This window comes from Ranitomeya variabilis, chromosome 4 (genome assembly GCF_051348905.1).
Source record: "Ranitomeya variabilis isolate aRanVar5 chromosome 4, aRanVar5.hap1, whole genome shotgun sequence".
Taxonomy (NCBI): Eukaryota; Metazoa; Chordata; class Amphibia; order Anura; family Dendrobatidae; genus Ranitomeya; species Ranitomeya variabilis.
Window position 1 is genome coordinate 81,757,274 of NC_135235.1, and position 21,445 is coordinate 81,778,718.

Genomic DNA, 21,445 nt, shown 5'->3' on the forward strand with positions numbered 1-21,445 from the left:
CACTGCAGTAACCCACAAAAACCGAATACAATGGATCCTGCCTTCCCAGGGCACAGCAGTTCCTGCAGGTGACATTGGTGCGTGTCACATGCAGCAGCCCTTTAGTATTCCATCAGGGAACACATCCACCTCAAGGGCTCGCTCACACTGGTGTATAACTCCAGAGTTCTATGCAATGTTTTATAGGAACGCATTCGGCCCAATGTTATACAGAACTGAAATTTTTCTCTCGTGCTGATTTGGCATTAGAAAACAATCACAGAATACTAGTCTATGGGTGCATGTAATTCATCGGCCTGCACTCGTATGCAGTCAAGTGCAGTACGATATACATGAGTACAGCAGAGACAAAGGAGAAGAAATTACTGGACTGTTGCTATGCACAGCACATTCTGGTAGATATACTATTTCAATAATTCATATAGATATGTGAGGACTACGCCAATCCTCTACATTAATGATAAATTTTGTGTTTCATAGGTTGTGACTAATACCAGGGCTGTGGAGTCCGTAAGCCACAGTTGCGACTCAGACTCAGACTCAGACTCAGACTCAGACTCAGACTCAGACTCAGACTCAGACTCAGACTCAGACTCAGACTCAGACTCAGACTCAGACTCAGACTCAGACTCAGACTCAGACTCAGACTCAGACTCAGACTCAGACTCAGACTCAGACTCAGACTCAGACTCAGACTCAGACTCAGACTCAGACTCAGACTCAGACGGCCAATTCGTAACAATAAATTTATGGTTGTAAAATATTAACATCGTGCTTATTCAGTTTCTCACCATCATATAAGTAATCAGACCACTTAGAGCAAAAACTATATTTATTAGAATACAATCAGAATATAGCATAAACTTTTATAAACTCTTGTAAGTAAATATGCAATAAACACTGTTATGTAGTTAAGAAATCTATAAATTTGTCCTCAGAAAAAGTATTGCCTCTGTCAGATCCTCCATGGATGCCCTCAAATCTGATCTAATTATTTTGAGAGCAGAGAACAACCTCTCTACACTAACTTGGGTTGGTGACAAAGCAGTAACCACTCGGGCAACATCTCTGACAATGTCAGGATACAGAGGAATCGCTTGTTGCACTGTTATTTTTGATGAATGGTCAAATTTCTCAATTTCTTTTAGTGCACATGAAAAATTCTGCTGAAATGTACTGGCTGTGTTCTTTGATGGGGATGACTTCTATGCGGGAACGCTTTGCACGGTCCTTGTGATCCAAATATTTTTCGAAATTAAATTCTTCATCAGTTGATGAGGGTGAAGATGTGGCAGGACGACCAAATTCTTCTTGTTCCTCCTGACTGAAATAGCAGTAAGGACGAAAGGGTTGCAGAACAAACAGAGCTTCTTTTCCTTTAGTTAGCTGTTGATCATCTAGGAGAATCCGATGCATTGGGTCTACATAAACAGCTGCCAAAAGAATGTTATTTTGTAATAGTAGCTCCTCTCTCCGTTTCATTGATGTAGCAATGCCACTTACAATTAACCCTCCTCTTTGGGACAGGCGAAACATCAGGTTCTTCCACTCCTTTAAGAAAATACCTGGAGTTAAGTCCTCTGCTTGTAATTTTTTAGTCACTGTAAATGGGTGCTCTAGCAATTTTTCCAGCTCAGTCACCTGATTCCAATGACTTTCATTTAGCGTCAGTTGAGGGTTAGCCATGTCTACAAGAAAGGTTTTCAGTTCAACCAAGCGCTGAATCATTAAGTACGTACTGCCCCATCGTGTGGCTTGATCAATAATTGCCCCTTTTCCAGCACGTCTCTTCAAAATTGAGTCAACTTTAGGGGTTCTGGCAACAGTAGCCAATTTTCTTACCTTGCCAATCAGTGCAGCAGCATGTCCTTCTTGCAGACTGTCTTATAGCCAGCTGTAGCGTATGCACAACACAGCGCATGTGATGAATGAAAGAACGTATTGACACAGTTGCAACAAGATCATCTAAACTATCATGTTGCTGTTCATCTGAAGCAACTTCAGTTTGCTCCTCAGTTACAATACGGTGTTCCTCTATTTCAAACATTTCTGTGTCTGTGGACCCAGAATGTTCTTCTAGCTGCTGGTCACCATCATTACTCTCATTCATTAGCTTAATAGTACTTATCATATTTGAAGCATTGTCAGTTACGACAGAAAGAACTTGCTCTTTTTTAAGTTCATAGTCTTGCAGAACCTTTTCCACCAAGACCTGGAGAAACTCACTGGTGTGATGAGCTTTGGTGTCTTTTAGGGTATGTTTCCACGGTACGTAAACGCTGCTTGTTTGACGCTGCAGCGTCAAACAAGCAGCGTCCAGATGTTCCAGCATAGTGGAGGGTATTTTATGAAATCCCGTCTCCACTATGCGTGGAAACCCGCACGCGGCGGCCCTGCGACTCCGGACATGCTGCGCGTCTTTTCAGAACGCAGCATGTCCGTACACCTTGCGGGGACGCAGCGTCCCCGCAAGGCATATCACAGGGCCCTATGGCGAGGGGGGCGATGACCCCGGATGTGTACTGTACACATCCGGCACCATAGCGTCCCAGAAAGGGGGCGGGGCTTTGCGCCGAGCGGCTTCGCCGCTGCGGCGAACTCGCCGGCAAGCCGTACCGTGGAGCCATACCCTTACTGCCAATGTCTTGGTAACTATTTCATTTTTGTCACAAACAAATCGGACATTGATGGCAAAATAGTTCACTCTGACGTGTGCAGGCATCCATTTTAAGAAACAGAAAGCGTCCCTTGAGAGTTTTTTTTTTTTTTTTTTAAAGGGCCACTGTCACCCCCCCCAGCCGTTATAAACTAAAAGAGCCACCTTGTGCAGCAGTAATGCTGCAGTCTAACAAGGTGGCTCTTTTAGTTTTTGATTCATTTATTACCTCAATAAAGGGTTTTAAAAATTGGCCACACATACCAGATATTGTACCAGGAGGCGGTTCGAATCGTCCTCTATCAATCTTCCAACTGCTGTCACTCCTCTCTTCAGGGCCGATGGTACCCGCCCCCTTCGTGTTGTTGCTTCTTAAATCCGGCGCCTGCGCTGTGCGTGCCTGCCTGGGGCCTGCGCAGTGTTCTTTGTCAGTCACATCTCAGGTGCCGGGTGCCTGACTGCGCCCTGTTACTGAATCCCCGCCCCGCACTGTGTTATTCATTATGCACAGTGCGGGGCTGGGGTTCCTGGGAAGGCGGGGGAGCTTCAGAGATGAGAGAGCGTCCGAGATGGGGGAGCGCCTGAACAGCGCAGTGCGCATGCCCTTGAATGCCAGCCCCGCACTGTGCATAATGAATAACAGTGCGGGGCGGGGATTCAGTAACAGGGCGGCCGCACTGCCCACACCTGCGCAGTCAGGCACCCGGCATCTGAGATGTGACTGACAAAGAACACTGCGCAGGCCCCGGGCAGGCACGCACAGCGCAGGCGCCGGATTTAAGAAACAAAAACGCGAAGGGGGCGGGTACCATCGGCCCTGAAGAGAAGAGTGACGGCAGTTGGAAGATTGATAGAGGACGATTCGGACCACCTCCTGGTACAATATCTGGTATGTGTGGCCAATTTTTAAAACGCTTTATTGAGGTAATAAATGAATCAAAAACTAAAAGAGCCACCTTGTTAGACTGCAGCATTACTGCTGCACAAGGTGGCTCTTTTAGTTTATAACGGCTGGGGGGGGGGGGGGTGACAGTGGCCCTTTAAGTTCTTCCTTTTGTTTAAAAGCTTCTTCGATTACTAATTTTCTAACACTCTCTATCTCCAGAGAAACACCAAGCTTGCGGGCCATTTCCCCATTCAGACACATAATAGCTGGTCGTGAAAATAATGAAATAGGCACACTATCCTTTACAACAAGCTCTATGATCTGTTTTTTAAATGTATCTACTGTCATTGTCACAGTAACTTTGTCACTGACAAAATATCTTGCAACTGATGGCTGCAAAGTTCTCTGCTCCTTTGTTTGGCTGGAAGAGCTGGGCACTTGGTTCATTGGTTTGGATGCAGTCTCTCTCATCCACTGCTTTCAGTACTTCTGGATGAAAGCGCTGTAAATGTCTCTTTAGATTAGAAGCTCTGGTAGGAGCATTTTTATCTTTGCCTGAATATGCACTGATCTTGGCTTCACAGCATTTGTTTTCGTCTGGATCATTTGTCATACACTGACAGACAATGTTTTCTATCTTGAGTGATGGTGAAATGTTCAAATACAGCTGATTTAATGTGAGGCTTCTTTGTCATTTGGATTGTGAATGCAGAATTAAAAACCTGAGAATGTCAATTGTTTTTCCTAAAAACAATTGTACAAAATTATTGCCAGGTTGTACAACTGATATAGTGGTCAGTAATACTGTTATTCCTCATTTACTCACAGTTAACTGATACAAAGTTTGTTGAAAGGATAATACTTCTTACAGTCTTCCTCTTCTAAATAGCAGCTGTGAGATGCTTGGAAGACGCACACCTAGTAAACATCTAGTCTAGAGGAGGAGCTTTACTACTAAGAATTTGCAACATTTTCACTTTCAGTTTCATACATTGTAAGTAGGGGGGTTGGGGCAGCATGAGGCTAACCAAGTATAAGATTAGATAAGGGCAGTGGAGAACAGTGACACACAAGTAGTAAGAAGTGTCTATCTCCAGCAGAACGGCTTATCACTGTTGTTCATAGTTTGATAGAACATATATTTGAGTAACATTTATAAAATTCATATGGAAGTTCAATTATGAAATATTAATACATTTTTTTTAAAGCTGGAGTCGGAGTCGGTACATTTCTACCGACTCCAACCAAAACTAACTCCGACTCCACAGCCATGACTAATACACTAATCTTCTTGCCATTTTGGGGCTAGTCTTTGGTGATACGGACCTCTGTCAGTGATTTGCTATAAAAACATAGTAACATAGTTAAGGTTGAAGGAAGAATTTAAGTCCATCTTGTTCAACCCATAGCCTAACCTAACATGCCCTAACATGTTGCCCCAACTGTTGGGAGGAAAATAGGGTTTTATCCGAGATTAAGCAGTCAATGCAAGGTAAAAGCACTCGCCAGACATAGCTTAAGACAAGCATTGGAGAGATTCGCTGCAGCAGACCCACAAGGGACCGGCCGTTGAGAACACAATGTAGTAGAACGTGGTCAAATTCTGCACTGCTGAATCAAGTAGTCCAAAGGTATTATAGGCTTTATTAAGTCTTTATTCAAACCACTTTTAATAATACCTTTGGACTACATGATTCAGCAGCGCAGAATTTTATTACGTTCTCCTACACTGGACCTCCTGTCAGGACAGATCATGGTCCGTGTTGGATTATCCACATGTCTTTTTCCTACAAATTTGTTTTTCACTTGCTCACTTCAAGTTTTCCCTATAGGTAACTTAAGAATATTTACAGACTGATTGCAATCATTTTAATATACTACCATTAAAAGTTATGTTTCATTAACACTTTTGCCATTACTACAAATTACGCCTGTGATGAGGATTATAATTTTGATTAGATCAGGACAGATTTTCTACCCTACAATTGTGCCTTTTGTATATAGACATACCACTTCTATAAAACATGCAGCAGGCAGTAATCACATTAAATATATGCGCAGTTGAAAATGCATAGGAACCAATGCAGAGTCATACATATTACATATAGGGAAGGTGGGACCAGTGATTGACTTATGCCGATGTAAAGGTAACCTCACATCGATCTCCGCAGGCATCCTGCATAACTACACGAGGACACAGTATTCATCAGTCCATGTAGACCGGGAGTAGGGGCACTACTGGGGTCTAAATTAGGCTCCACGTGTAGACCATACTAACAATATGCTTTTAAATATTTTACTTCAGAGTTTGCCAACATCTGACAACAAATTATATCTGCATGAGTTTCTCCCTTCCAGTTTAGGTTTCCAGTGATCCACAGGCTGCAGTGTAACAAAATTCTCTGTAAAACGTAGCAACCATATAAAAAGTCAACTTTGATCCTTTATCAAGCCTTGCCACATACTGGTGACCAAGCCAAAAAGCTAAACCAGACTTGTTTCAGGGTGTTTACTGCTCATCAGTGCAAAGCTGGTAGTCACATTTGGCAAAATCCTTAATTTCAGTCACGTGGCAATACTCAATATACGGGAACTTTTAGTCTTTAGTGTCCATTAGCTTAAAAACTTGCCTATGCCTGGTGTCCAATAGAGACAAAGTACAAATGGCTCAGCCGTCCATGGTACATGACCAGCTTTCATTTCGAATCTGTCTGACCTCTTCCCGCTGTGGTCGATTTTCATTTTTGCACTTTGGTCTCCCCTCTTCCAAGAGTCATAAGTTGGATATTTGAGGGTTTATTTTTGTAGGACAAGCTGTACTTTTCAATGACATCATTCACTTAACCATAAAATGTACTGAAATAAAAAATTTCAGCCATTTTCCCGAAGCCCACTGTAGGGAAACTAAAGCAAAGTGTGGGGAATCCGCTGTACACTAACATTTCTGAAAGCCCAAGGCCCACATCCTTGCACTGCTGGGAAACCCCCTCTTCCCCACTCGGGGCACGCAGAATCGCCCCAGTCTTGCCACCATTGGTTTCCTGCAGCAGCCACCCCCTTCCCCTGTAAGCTACATTAAAAATCGGACTATAAAAAAGAAAAAAAAATCCCCGTTTTCCTCCCCAAAATTTGGTTTGTGTTTTATGGTCCAGTACAACGTATAGCCAGCAAAATATGGAAGTTTTTGTTTAATTTTAGTGAATATTTTTTTTTTTTTAACAACTTTCAAATATCAGTAATTTGGACCCAAAACCTGTACAGTTAGGACTTGAAGTTGCTGGCAAAACAATTGAATTGCAGCAGCCATGGTCGAAAGTGTTGGCACCCTTGCAATTGTTCCAGAAATTGAATAATTTTCTAGTAGAAATATTTCAACTATAAAACTGCAGGAGAGATCAGCGCAGACAGGGTCTTATCCAGAGGATATATAAAGCATACACTTAGATTCTACTAACCTAATACAGGCCTTTGGTAAAACATGTAGAGATCGAAGAGATATCAGCTGCAGCAGATCCACGGGTCAGCTAGTGACCGTATCAATGATAAATTAAAAGGAGTTCTGTGGATATAATCGGCGCTGAAAAAATGCAGGTCCAGACGTGTTAAAAAATGGAAAATAGTGGTTCAATCTATGCGTTTCAATGCCCAAATTACTTCTTCATCATTGATGTATGTGGTAATTTCCTGATGAAGAAGTCATTTGGACATTGAAACGCGTAGATTAAACCACTATTTTCCATTTTTTAACACGTCTGGATTTGCATCTTTTTCAGCGCGGATTATATCCACAGAACTCCTTTTAACTTATACTAGAACAATTTTATAATTAGATGTTTTATTACACGTTTATTTCCTGTGTGTGTATTGGGGGGGGGGGGAAGGCAAATGGGACATAATTTCACACACAAATCCAAAAATGTGCGAGAAAAAAATTGCACCATCAGCTTAATATTTGGTTGCAGACCCTTAGGCCTAACTAACTGCAATCAATTGCTTCCTATAACCAGCAACGGGCTTCTTACACCTCATCTGGAATTATTGACCACTGTTTTGCACACTGCTCCAGGTCTCATTTGAAGTGTGTGAACAAACACACACACAGACCCACACACACACAGACCCACACACACACACACAGACCCACACACACACACACAGACCCACACACACACACACAGACCCACACAGACCCACACAGACCCACAGACCCACACAGACCCACAGACCCACACAGACCCACACAGACCCACACAGACCCACAGACCCACAGACCCACACAGACCCACACAGACCCACACAGACCCACACAGACCCACACAGACCCACACAGACCCACACAGACCCACACAGACCCACACAGACCCACACACACACAGACCCACACACACACAGACCCACACACACACAGACCCACACACACACAGACCCACACACACACAGACCCACACACACACAGACCCACACACACACAGACCCACACACACACAGACCCACACACACACAGACCCACACACACACAGACCCACACACACACAGACCCACACACACACAGACCCACACACACACAGACCCACACACACACAGACCCACACACACACAGACCCACACACACACAGACCCACACACACACAGACCCACACACACACAGACCCACACACACACAGACCCACACACACACAGACCCACACACACACAGACCCACACACACACAGACCCACACACACACAGACCCACACACACACAGACCCACACACACACAGACCCACACACACACAGACCCACACACACACAGACCCACACACACACAGACCCACACACACACAGACCCACACACACACAGACCCACACACACACAGACCCACACACACACAGACCCACACACACACAGACCCACACACACACAGACCCACACACACACAGACCCACACACACACAGACCCACACACACACAGACCCACACACACACAGACCCACACACACACAGACCCACACACACACAGACCCACACACACACAGACCCACACACACACAGACCCACACACACACAGACCCACACACACACACAGACCCACACACACACAGACCCACACACACACAGACCCACACACACACAGACCCACACACACACAGACCCACACACACACAGACCCACACACACACAGACCCACACACACACAGACCCACACACACACAGACCCACACACACACAGACCCACACACACACAGACCCACACACACACACCCTTTATACGCATTGCAATGTGTGTATTGCATGCAGTATGATGGGAGTGATGGGCCAGTGTAGACACATGTCGAGCATCATTGATGGGGGAGTTGCTGATGTCCTGCTCCGGGGTCCTCTGCTGTCAGCGTTCGCCTGTGTCAGTACACTGAAGTTCCCCTTTACTAGAAGTCTTCGCCGTTATTTCATCTGAACCCATGTGCCGAGCGTTTCCTGCCGCACAGACCGGTCATCACTCCGCTCTTGTGCGAGGCTGTACATTTGGAGTACAGCACCGTGAATCAATGTTCGTCTGTTTATATAGTAGAGCCGAGCACATTTCATCTACTCCCCATATCTGACAGATGACAAAAAGTTACATAAGCAATAACGCTAGAGAGATTAGCATAGAATAATAGGGAAATGTGCTGAAAATCTGTGTTTCTTCACCTGGATGAGCAGAGTATTAGATTAACATTTTTCTTTTGTTTTATGGCCGTTCCTATAGAGATCAGAACTACACACGTTTGATAAGCCACAGACCTGGAATATAGGCAATTCTATTAAATCACCGGACACATTATAAACACAAAGGAGAGAACTGCGGTTGTTTACAGGAGCGCGACTCACGGAGGAGATCTTTTTAGTTCCTACATAAGTTGTGTTCAATAATGGAAACTTTTTTGGAAGAGATAACCAAGAGGCGCACACAAGCTGAAATTACCAACACTGACTAAACCTTTGCAAACTAATATGTGGGCTAGTCAGAAAGATTTATTTTTTTTTTTTTTTTAACATACATCCGTTTTTCTTCTGACTACGTAACTGGTTAACACATTGTCAAAATCAATAGACTGCACCTTGTATTCTTGCATCAGTTCAAGAAACCTCACAATAAAAAAAAAAAATCCCAATGTGTCGTTTACTTTCAGAAAAAACTTGCTTTTATTTACGAGATTTACCTTCCTGGCCACCTAGTGGTTGAGTGCAGCATTACATTCACATGCATGAGTTGTAAACATCTGCAGCATATTGTACAGAGCTTATGAATCATCTCAAAATAAGAGCTTTAAAAAAAAGAAAAAAAAAAGTGAGGAATGTTTATAGCCAAGCATTATCCTTTGTAGGACAGGGACTCATTTAAAATATATACAGAGGTTATTTGGCTTGTTAAAGTAGGAGTCAGATGCACCGTTTGGGAAGCCGATGTTATCCGAGTCGAACATAGAAATAATACAGCCTATGTCTGGCACCCATGTTAATAAAGGAGAGGTTTCGGGAACGCACAGCAGGAGGCTGGAAGTCAAATGGTCATGAATTTTCAACAACAGCGATTTACTGCAATGAAAACAGTATAGCAAAACAAGAGCACAAACGCAGGCAGTGTCTCAAAGAAATGTCGAGGAAGGAACAAAAAGGCACTAAAGCCTCTCACCTTTTGAAAGAAATCTTCACCACTTTTGCCTTTTCCTTCTGCAGCTGCTGTAAAATAAAGAAAGCAGCCATGTAAGCATGATCTAGCAATAATCATAAATGTACAGTGATAAGATGACGAGCTGTATATAGAACACAAGCAGGCAAGTACATTATTTTGTACATCAGATTTGAAGATCACAACGGGCGGCATTTTTCATACATTCTGAAGTGGCAATAAGATATGACCCAGTCTCTGTACAAATAAGGACACCCCTATAAATGAAAGTCACTATAACCGCAGGGCAGTCGAGTCGTGGAGTCATAGTCCATTTTGGTGGAGTCGGACTCTGTATCATGGAAATTGAGGAGTCGGAGGTTTGGCTTACCGGCTCCACAGCCCTGGTTGTAGAAGACCTACAACTAAGGGTACCGTCACACAGTGCCATTTTCATCGCTACGACGGCACGATCCGTGACGTCGCAGCGATCGTATGATTATCGCTCCAGCGTCGTAGACTGCGGTCACACTTTGCAATCACGGCGCTGGAGCGATGCCGAAGTCCCCGGGTAACCAGGGTAAACATCGGGTTACTAAGCGCAGGGCTGCGCTTAGTAACCCGATGTTTACCCTGGTTACCAGCGTAAACGTAAAAAAAAACAAACAGTACATACTTACATTCCGGTGTCTGTCCCCCGGCGTTCTGCTTCTCTCCACTGTGTAAGCACCATAGCCGGAAAGCAGAGCGGTGACGTCAGACGTCACCGCTGTGCTCGCTTTCCGGCCGGCAGGCGCTCACAGTGCAGAGAAGCTGAGACGCCGGAGGACAGACACCGGAATGTAAGTATGTACTGTTTGTTTTTTTACGTTTACGCTGGTAACCAGGGTAAACATCGGGTTACTAAGCGCGGCCCTGCGCTTAGTTACCCGATGTTTACCCTGGTTACAAGCGAACACATCGCTGGATCGCTGTCACACACAACGATCCAGCGATGTCAGCGGGTGATCAAGCGATGAAAGAAAGTTCCATACGATCTGCTACGACGTACGATTCTCAGCAGGATCCCTGATCGCTGCTGCGTGTCAGACACTGCGATATCGTAACGATATCGCTAGAACGTCACGAATCGTACCGTCGTAGCGATGAAAATGGTACTGTGACGGTACCCTTAGGCCCCTTTCACACATCAGTTATTTGCCATCAGTCACAATCCGTTGGCTCCACGGATCCGTCGCGGATGGTGAAAAACTGATGCATCGGATCCGTTTTTTTGGACAGATCTGACTAACAGAGCTGGCTAATTGGATTGGATCATGCTCAGTTAAAAAACGGAATCAGTCATTTGACAGATCCGGCGCCATAGGCTTCTATTCTAGCAAACGGACGGACGGCAAAGGATCTGTCGCTGACCATTTTTTCGACGTACACAAAAAAAAACATTACTTTGTTCGTTGTTTCCGGCCGCTGGACAAACAATTTTCGACGGATGAAACGTGAGGCCATCCGTCGCTAATACAAGTCAAAGAGAAAAAAAACGGATCCGGTGGCATCAGTCGCTGGTTCCGTTTTTATCAAAGTTCAACGGTTTGCGACTGATGGCAAAAAATCTGACGTGTGAAAGGGGCCTATGCGTGCACTACGACGAAAACTCAACATTTCAATACTCCTATGTAGCAACTACAGTTGTCCCAAAAATTGAATGAAAATATATATATATACATACATACATACATACATATACATACATATATATATACACATATATATATATATATATATATACACGCACATATATATACACGCACATATATATACCGTATTTTCCGGCGTACAAGACGACTTTTTAACCCCTGAAAATCTTCTTAAAAGTCGGGGGTCGTCTTGTACGCCGGGAATCGCCTTGTACGCCGGGTGTATATGGTGGGTGGGGGGGGGAGTGATCCTGATGACGACGAGGGGGCGTCTCACAGAAAAGTGAGTATCCCCCATTACCTTATCATAGCGCTGCAGCGTGGGGTCTCTGTGCTGGGAGCGGCGGCGGCTGCTGTGCTGTGGCGGCTCCTCTTCTGCAGTGTGGGGCCTGTGGGGCGGTGGCGGCGGCGGCGTATCTTCATGCAGTCGGGGCTCCTCCGGCATCTCAGCCTGGAAGCCCCGCCGGCAACTCCATCGGTACAATGCGCTGGCCTCCGGGAAAATGGCCGCTGCTTAGATTCAGATCTCGTTGAGATCTGAATCTGAGCATGCGCAGCCCCCAGCGGCCGGGCCACCGCATCGCACCTATTGAGCTGCCTCCGGGAAAATGGCCACTGCTCAGATTCAGATCTCGTCTCCCGAGATCTCGGGACGAGATCTGAATCTGAGCAGCGGCCATTTTCCCGGAGGCCACCTGACCGCATTGTACCCATGGAGTTGCCGGCGGGGCTTCCAGTCTTTGAGATGCCGGAGGAGCCCCGACTGTATGAAGATACGCCGCCGCCACCGCCCCACAGCACCAGAGGCCCCACACTGCAGAAGAGGAGCCGCCACAGCACAGCACAGCACAGCACAGCACAGCACAGCACAGCACAGCACAGCAGCCGCCGCTCCCAGCACAGAGACCCCACGCTGCAGCGCTATGATAAGGTAATGGGGGATACTCACTTTCCTGTGAGACGCCCCCTCGTCCTCATCAGGATCACTCCCCCCCCCCCAAAAGGCACATATTCACCGGCCCTATAAGACGACATAGGGTGTATAAGAAGACCCCCGACTTTTAAGAAGATTTTATTTTTTAACTGGTAAAGTTGGGGGGTCGTCTTATACGCCCAGTCGTCTTATACGCCGGAAAATACGGTACATATATATATATATATATATATATATATATATATATATATATATATATATATATATATATATATATATATATATATATATATATATATATACACATACATACATAAACATATATATACATATACATATACATATATATATATATATATATATATATATATATATATATATATATATATATATATATATATATACATACATAAACATATATACACACACAGGTCCTTCTCAAAAAATTAGCATATAGTGTTAAATTTCATTATTTACCATAATGTAATGATTACAATTAAACTTTCATATACTATAGATTCATTATCCACCAACTGAAATTTGTCAGGTCTTTTATTGTTTTTATACTGATGATTTTGGCATACAACTCCTGATAACCCAAAAAACCTGTCTCAATAAATTAGCATATCAAGAAAAGGTTCTCTAAACGACCTATTACCCTAATCTTCTGAATCAACTAATTAACTGTAAACACATGCAAAAGATACCTGAGGCTTTTAAAAACTCCCTGCCTGGTTCATTACTCAAAACCCTCATCATGGGTAAGACTAGCGACCTGACAGATGTCAAGAAGGCCATCATTGACACCCTCAAGCAAGAGGGTAAGACCCAGAAAGAAATTTCTCAACAAATAGGCTGTTCCCAGAGTGCTGTATCAAGGCACCTCAATGGTAAGTCTGTTGGAAGGAAACAATGTGGCAGAAAACGCTGTACAACGAGAAGAGGTGACCGGACCCTGAGGAAGATTGCTGAGGAAGCAGTGGACTGAGTCTGGTGTGGAAACATCCAGAGCCACCGTGCACAGGCGTGTGCAGGAAATGGGCTACAGGTGCCGCATTCCCCAGGTAAAGCCACTTTTGAACCATAAACAGCGGCAGAAGCGCCTGACCTGGGCTACAGAGAAGCAGCACTGGACTGTTGCCAAGTGGTCCCAAGTACTTTTTTCTGATGAAAGCAAATTTTGCATGTCATTCGGAAATCAAGGTGCCAGAGTCTGGAGGAAGACTGGGGAGAAGGAAATGCCAAAATGCCTGAAGTCCAGTGTCAAGTACCCACAGTCAGTGATGGTGTGGGGTGCCATGTCAGCTGCTGGTGTTGGTCCACTGTGTTTCATCAAGGGCAGGGTCAATGCAGCTAGCTATCAGGAGATTTTGGAGCACTTCATGCTTCCATCGGCTGAAATGCTTTATGGAGATGAAGATTTCATTTTTCAGCACGACCTGGCACCTGCTCACAGTGCCAAAACCACTGGTAAATGGTTTACTGACCATGGTATTACTGTGCTCAATTGGCCTGCCAACTCTCCTGACCTGAACCCCATAGAGAATCTGTGGGATATTGTGAAGAGAAAGTTGAGAGACGCAAGACCCAACACTCTGGATGAGCTTAAGGCCGCTATTGAAGCATCCTGGGCCTCCATAACATCTCAGCAGTGTCACAGGCTGATTGCCTCCATGCCACGCCGCATTGAAGCAGTCATTTCTGCCAAAGGATGCCCGACCAAGTATTGAGTGCATAACTGAACATTATTATTTGTTGGTTTTTTGGTTTGTTATTAAAAAACACTTTTATTTGATTGGACGGGTGAAATATGCTAATTTATTGAGACAGGTTTTTTGGGTTATCAGGAGTTGTATGCCAAAATCATCAGTATTAAAACAATAAAAGACCTGACAAATTTCAGTTGGTGGATAATGAATCTATAATATATGAAAGTTTAATTGTAATCATTACATTATGGTAAATAATGAAATTTAACACTATATGCAAATTTTTTGAGAAGGACATATTTATATATATATATATATAGTTCCCGCCCATCCAGTGTAACAGGAGTGTGGAAGACCATCCGAACAGAGGGCTCAGCAACCTCCAGTCTAGAACGAATGGAGTTGCTAGTGCACTTGATCAACCTTTGCTCCATTCACACAGGGCCCTTTGCAGTTCCAGTTCTCAGAATTGGGAGACCAAGCAGTTTGTCACCCAGAGATCAAGAAGTTATCTGATGGATAAGGAATAACGGTCAAGACTTGGGAATACCCATTAAATACTGACTATACAGAGACAGTACCACATTAGACAGGGGCCTGAACAGTTCATTGAGTTGGAAGCTGTAAAAATTTGCACGTGTAAGGTTCCAAGAGACAATGGCGAAATTTTGACGATTAGACGGCAGAGATAGAACATCTTCAAGACGGGGGATTTTGTGGGACATTTCTAGCATGCATTTGTCAGCATCTACCAAAAGCAGTTCAAAGAATGACAGCTGGCAAACTAACACTAGGGTCACATTTCTCCAAAGTTTAAATGACGTCCTACCTCAATGGAAAGATGTGGTTCAGACTAGCACCTAGTCACCGTACTGGTTATTTGGACTAAGAATGGGTCACCGATCTCGGATACACGAGTCTCAGCAAAGCCGAAACAATACATTAGAAACATAGTGATAATATGATTGGAGAACGAGCTAAGGTTTGGAACCAAAAACACTTTTGAAAAACTCTTCAGTGCACAGGTAGATCTGAGTATACAATTCTCTGAATCTCTGGTATAAATATTCCTTTGACACCCATTTCGCTCTTAAGAAGTTTTTACTTTTTCAAAAGAAATTTACTTGGCTTTATTAGAATTTTTGTCCAAGTATTCCTTGAATAGTGTACCATATCTGCCATGAGTTTTATTCATTAAATGAACTATTGAATTACTGATGAACACTCCAATGAAAATACCCACTGGTTTTAACAGGTGTTAACCATTGAAGTTTGTGATACTCGAGTGGACTTTCTTAATTATAAATGAAAGCATGTATAGAAGTGGATTTCATCACAGACTATGAAATGGGAGTCAACTTTTGGGAAAATTAATAAAATGTTAACACAAGAAAAAAAAAAAAAACATTTTTGTATTGCAAAAATTGTTGCATTGTCTGATGGCTATACTGAACAAAAACAAACATCCGGAAAGCCACACAATACTCTTCCTCTCAGTGCACTGCTATTGAGAGAGGATGATCGCATCTAGTCGGCATGTGACCGCAAGTTACATACGTGCTGTCACGTAACCACCAGCTTGTATCGGCAATACTGGAGAACCCTGCAGTCAGCTTTTAACCCAAGCTTGGACAACCGTTTCAATGAGGTGCATGCAAGAAAAAGATGAGCAGAACCAAAGCAAGAATTGCATCTTATCAGTTGTGTGCGCCTCGCCAGAAAAGTTATTCCAGTCAGGGAATGGAGTAACATTTCATCCGTAAGAAATGCCGCCACTTTCCATTAATTTGACAGACAAGCATAGCAGTCCCTCATCCCACTGTAGCTCTGAGCACTTTTGCAGAGCAGTTTGAGCTGGCTTGAAAATGTCAAAACTTAACATTTTTGGGTAACTCCATAAATTTTTGAGACTACAGTACTTCTAAAAGGCTTGATTTTAATTGAAACCTTTTTAACAACAAAAAACTGAATAAAAGCTTTGAAAAGTTTTAAAATTCTCCAACATTTGACATTATCAGGCCGGTGTCCCCGACCATAAAAAAAATGGGCTGATCTGGGGTGAGACAGAGGAGTGATTCCAAACTTGTCAAATTCATGATTTGTGGCACAGAACACTATGGCCCAGATTCATTACTTTTCACGCTGGTGTTAATGGGTCAAAATGTTCAACGACAATGTCTAAGTGTTTACACCAGAAAACTAAGGCCAAGATCTCAGCCTTCTTTCAGGCAGCAGAGAGGTCTCTGACTGCACAATTTTTTGAAGACCTGAGCGCTATAAATTCTAAATTATTTTACTCTGGTATTAGAAAACTTCTTTTTTTTTTTTTTTCTTTTTACAGACGTTAGAAGTGAGGACATGTCATCTGAAAGTGTAATTGGACTTTCAGGTAACTTCAAAATATGCTGCCCTGTGTGTTGGAGAACAATGTGAGTTGTTCTGCCACTTTCTCCCTCCAGTTTTTCCAACTCTCCATAGACTTCTATAGTCAGCGGGTCCGTTTGATCCCTCAAAGACAGAACTGTAGGTAGATTTTAGACACTGACCAGTGCAGGAGAAATGATTGAAAAGTGACAAAAGCAGCATTTCTCTCTAGTAAGATATACACACACACACACACACACACACACACACACACACACACACAATCTCATGTACTGGTGGTTTCTGAAAAGAACTTCAAAACACTTCTATTAAATAAACTACATTTTTTACACCATCATCCTTGTCAAACAGAACAGACATGCAATACTTGTAGCATGCACAACCAAGAGTATAGATTTCCCTGAAAAAGCCATGTTTGGGATGGAAAGCCACAGATAATGAAGGTATAACATCGTCCACCACCCAAGGTCATCTTTAATGAGCAGAAGACTACCATGTAGGCGAATCTTGCCCTCTTGCTCTAGGAGCTGTTCTATGGTATAGATGAAAATGCTAATCGAAGGCCTCATGTCACAGACTGCTCAGTAGCTGGAAAAGGACATTTGCTGTTCACATAGTTGAACAAGTTAATATTTATAAGTTTAAGTTACTCATTGATTGTGGACAGGTTTCTGGGGGATCTGGAATGATTGGATCACCCATTAATGTCTGAGTAATGAAAGTGGACGAAGTATTTAACATTTTTTAAATATTTTACCTCTTTGATCAAACACATTTACATATGCTAGAACTATTCATCTGAAACCGTGGAAAATCAAATCCTTTCTCCATACACATGAGGTGCATAGCATAGAGTTGTAATAGTTTGAACAATGGTTTAAAAGGTAAGAAATAAGCTAATAAAAGAGCTGCCATCAGATTTAAGTTTATCCCAGAAACTTGTAATACTATCAATTATATACATTTACCGTAATATAAAAAAAAGTAAATGCCGGATATCAATACAGTAAAGTGGCTATACACATTAGATGGCTGAACCATCGTCTGGAGCGTGGCCATCATCCTACAGTCATCTCAGCCGACTCTCCCATACACGGGAGCACTGGCGGACACATACAGAAAAGGGCCCCTGTGCAAGAATATATGGGCCCTTTCAAGACCAAAAGCTCCTAAGTATGCAAAATTACAATTGCTTTTGAGGTAGAAATGGGCCCTCTTACCTCTTGGGCCCCTGTGCGGCCGCACAGGTTGCACCAATGATATGTCCGCCCCTGCACAGGAGTGTTCACCTATTCTTTATGAGAAAGCAGCTGGCTGACACATTGGCCTGCTGCTCATCTTTATGAAAACAATGCAATCAGCAATCCGAACTCTGACATACGCAATCAACATTTTTCCTTCCTTACCATCAGTTGGCTGGCACCTGCATACACTATAGTCTAATGTGTATGAGGGCCTTAAGAGATGAGGGCTACTCAGGAAGTCAGTCAAGTAGTTTAGAAATAAGCAGTGCTGGGGATAAAGAGTGCGATAAGGCGGCCGCTACGCTAGCCGGGACCGGAAGTAAGATGGCGCCCGCTCCACAACAGCTGAGGATCAGCGCCCCGGAGTTCGTGCCGGGGCTGCGGTCTTCAGAGGACTCACAGCATCGGGGCACGGCGGCGCAGGCGAGAGACGCAGCTCAGCAGCAGGGCAGACCCGACAGCCGCCAACATGCCGGTAGGAAAGCGGGAGCCGGCTGTGAAACTTCCCCAGCGTGCAGGGAGAGGGGGAAGATGGCGGAGACTGCCGACCACGAGACAACAGGGGGAAGGGGAGGGCCATATCTGCTGCAGGACTCTGGATAATAGTAATAAGCCGGTCACACAGACAAACGGCCACAATGAAGTGCATCAAAAAACCCTTAGTTTGCCCATGAGGCCAGAGGCCAATGAGGAAGACTGTACTACTACCCAGCATATACATGACATGGGGAGTGATACACTGCACCAACACCGCTATTGCATACAGCAGCCCCATACAATTCAAGAGAGATGTGCCACCCCTAAATCCCCCAATAGGAGCCTGAAAATTACAGGAAATATTCGGGGGACAAGACCTACAGGGACACACCAGACATGAATCATTATAATGATTGCGACCAATCCTCTGACACTTCAGTGTGTGATCTTGTCACACAGCCCAGAATACAACAAAATACATTGGTAGAGCTTTTTGATCGGGCACTTGACAGAGGAATCAGAAAAACGTTAGCAGGATTTACCCCCCATCTCTCTTCTTCTATGGAATCACTCAATAAAGATAGCACCATAACAGGCGTCCAAGAGGAACAGGAGGTGGCTAACTATGACTCAGATCACTCCTCTGACTTATCAGAGGAATCAAGAAATTTCCAATCTGAAGAATTTATAGAAATGACAGACTACTCCGAGGGTGAGGACAGTGACTTTCACAATTCAACAGTTTCTAACGCACCCTCCACCCAGAATTCCCTTCCAGGGAGCCATACGGAGCTTAAGACTCAGGCGCCTAAAAGAAAAAGTCAAAAGATTCAGGACGAGAGACCCGTGATCCATTCTCCGACTACTTCAATAGACAGCATCCCAGCTTCCGACGACCATCCATCCGAAAGCTTTATGATAGACATATGCAGAGCTCTTTTAACATCAACAAATATCCTGAAGATGGGTAATAACCATACGGGTTATGAACCAAAAATTCCCGTTTCTCAACAACCAAACACGGAAAGAGCCTCTGAATCATTTATTAAACAGCTCTTCAAAGATTTTGCTCATTTTATTGTCGGAGACTCTAAATCTTGCCCAAACAGGGACAGCAGTACTCTGCTTCAAGACCAAAGGAGGATGGAACCCCCGGTCCAAAACTATCGTACCTCGCTTCCTGCCCGGACTGGCAATCCGCACGCATTCTTGGACTCTCTGGAGGGGCTTCAAAAAGACATCACCTTCTTCAAAGAATATCTGGCCAATTATGAGGACTTCAGAAGAAAAGACAATATTAAAATAAGGGGCATACCCGAAGCGATTCATCCTGCACAACTAAAAGAGTATATTTCTAAAATGATCTCCCACCTGTTACCCAAAAGAGAAGGGGAAAATTTAATTGAGAAAGTCTTCAGAATCCAAAGGCCTCCATCTCTTCCTCCACATCTTGCCTGCGACGTCATTGTGTCCTTCTTCCCCACAGGGGTTAAAAATGACCTTCTGGGGTTGACAAGAAACTCAAGGTTCTCCCGGCCCCATACAGCAACTTATCCTTTTTTAAAGACCTGTCAAAAATTACGCTACAAAGACGCAAATCTTTCCTCCAAACCACCCGGAGTCTCACACAAGCTAGAATCCGCTACCTGTGGACAAAGTCTTCCAACTTATATGTCAAACTTGCTTCAAAGGCGTTCACCCTCTCAAGCCCGGAGGAGGGAATGACTATCCTTAAAAGAGCAGGGCTATCGTTTTCTTCAACTCCACCTGATGCCGTCCCTCTGGCCACACCAGAAGCATACCCTACTTGAAATAAATATACTTTCCACTTGAATCTCTTACTAATATTGAACCGGACATTGCCCTACAAGAGGTTTCCGGGTCACTTTAGGTGACCTTAGGCCGGGCAGGCTTTCATATTTTACTGAGTGCTACAGATTTTAGTTTTGTATCTCAGTACTTCAGTTTGAATAATTATTTCTACGAGAGAAACGTTGTTGAACTCAACAATTTTACAAACACGAGCTCATGTATTCATATAAGAAATCTATTCTATGCTAGATTTCAGGTTTTATGAAGCTGCAACACAATCTTAAATTTAAGTTACACAGTTTAAGCTTTTTCAATAATACTTTAATCAACATCATAAGCTAATGTATACGTAGGAACTTTGTTTCAGGATGTTTCGTAAAAATATGACTTCTATATGTTTGTAAACCTGCCATTTTCCCCCTATTTTCATAGGGGTTTCCTTTCCCAATTTCATATCCCCTTCCTACACTTCCTCCACCTCCTGGCTTACCATACCCAGCTAAAAAAATTGTTAAAACCCTAATAAAATTATTGGGAAAAGAAATAAGCAGCCTTAAAGTGAACCTGTCAGCAGGATTTTGCCAAGTAAACTAGAGGCATTGTCAGGTTGGCATTGTTACACTGATTAAAATGATACCTGGGGAGATTAAATCCATTTTGTAGTTATAGCATAACCAATGTTAGAAGTTTTCATTTAATGATATGCCCGTGCTTCAAGAAGGGACTGTAGGCAGAGTCTCATCTTCCTGCTCTAAGCCAGAGAAACCAAGGAAAGACCTGCCCACAGGCCACCCCGAAACACAAACATCTTCCTCATCATACAGACTGTTTGTGCTTTGGGGAGGTCTGTAGGCAGGTCTCTTGGTTTCTCTGGCCTAGAGCACCAAGATAAGATTCTGCCTACAGTCCTGCCATGGAGCACCAACATCTCATTAACGGAAAACTTCTAAAACTGATTACATAAGAGCTACAAGATGGATTTCTTCACCCCAGGTATATTTTGATCAGTTTAACAC

General features: G+C 43.6%; 1 protein-coding gene across 3 annotated transcripts in view; it reads right to left on the bottom strand.

Moving 5' to 3' along the window:
* Positions 1-21,445, bottom strand: part of BICC1 (BicC family RNA binding protein 1) — a 260,245-nt gene that overhangs the window by 130,798 nt on the left and 108,002 nt on the right. For all 3 annotated transcript variants that reach the window (XM_077258861.1, XM_077258864.1, XM_077258863.1), the window contains exon 2: positions 10,199-10,245. In XM_077258861.1, coding sequence (XP_077114976.1) covers positions 10,199-10,245 — 47 coding nt within the window. The remainder of the gene's footprint in view (positions 1-10,198; positions 10,246-21,445) is intronic.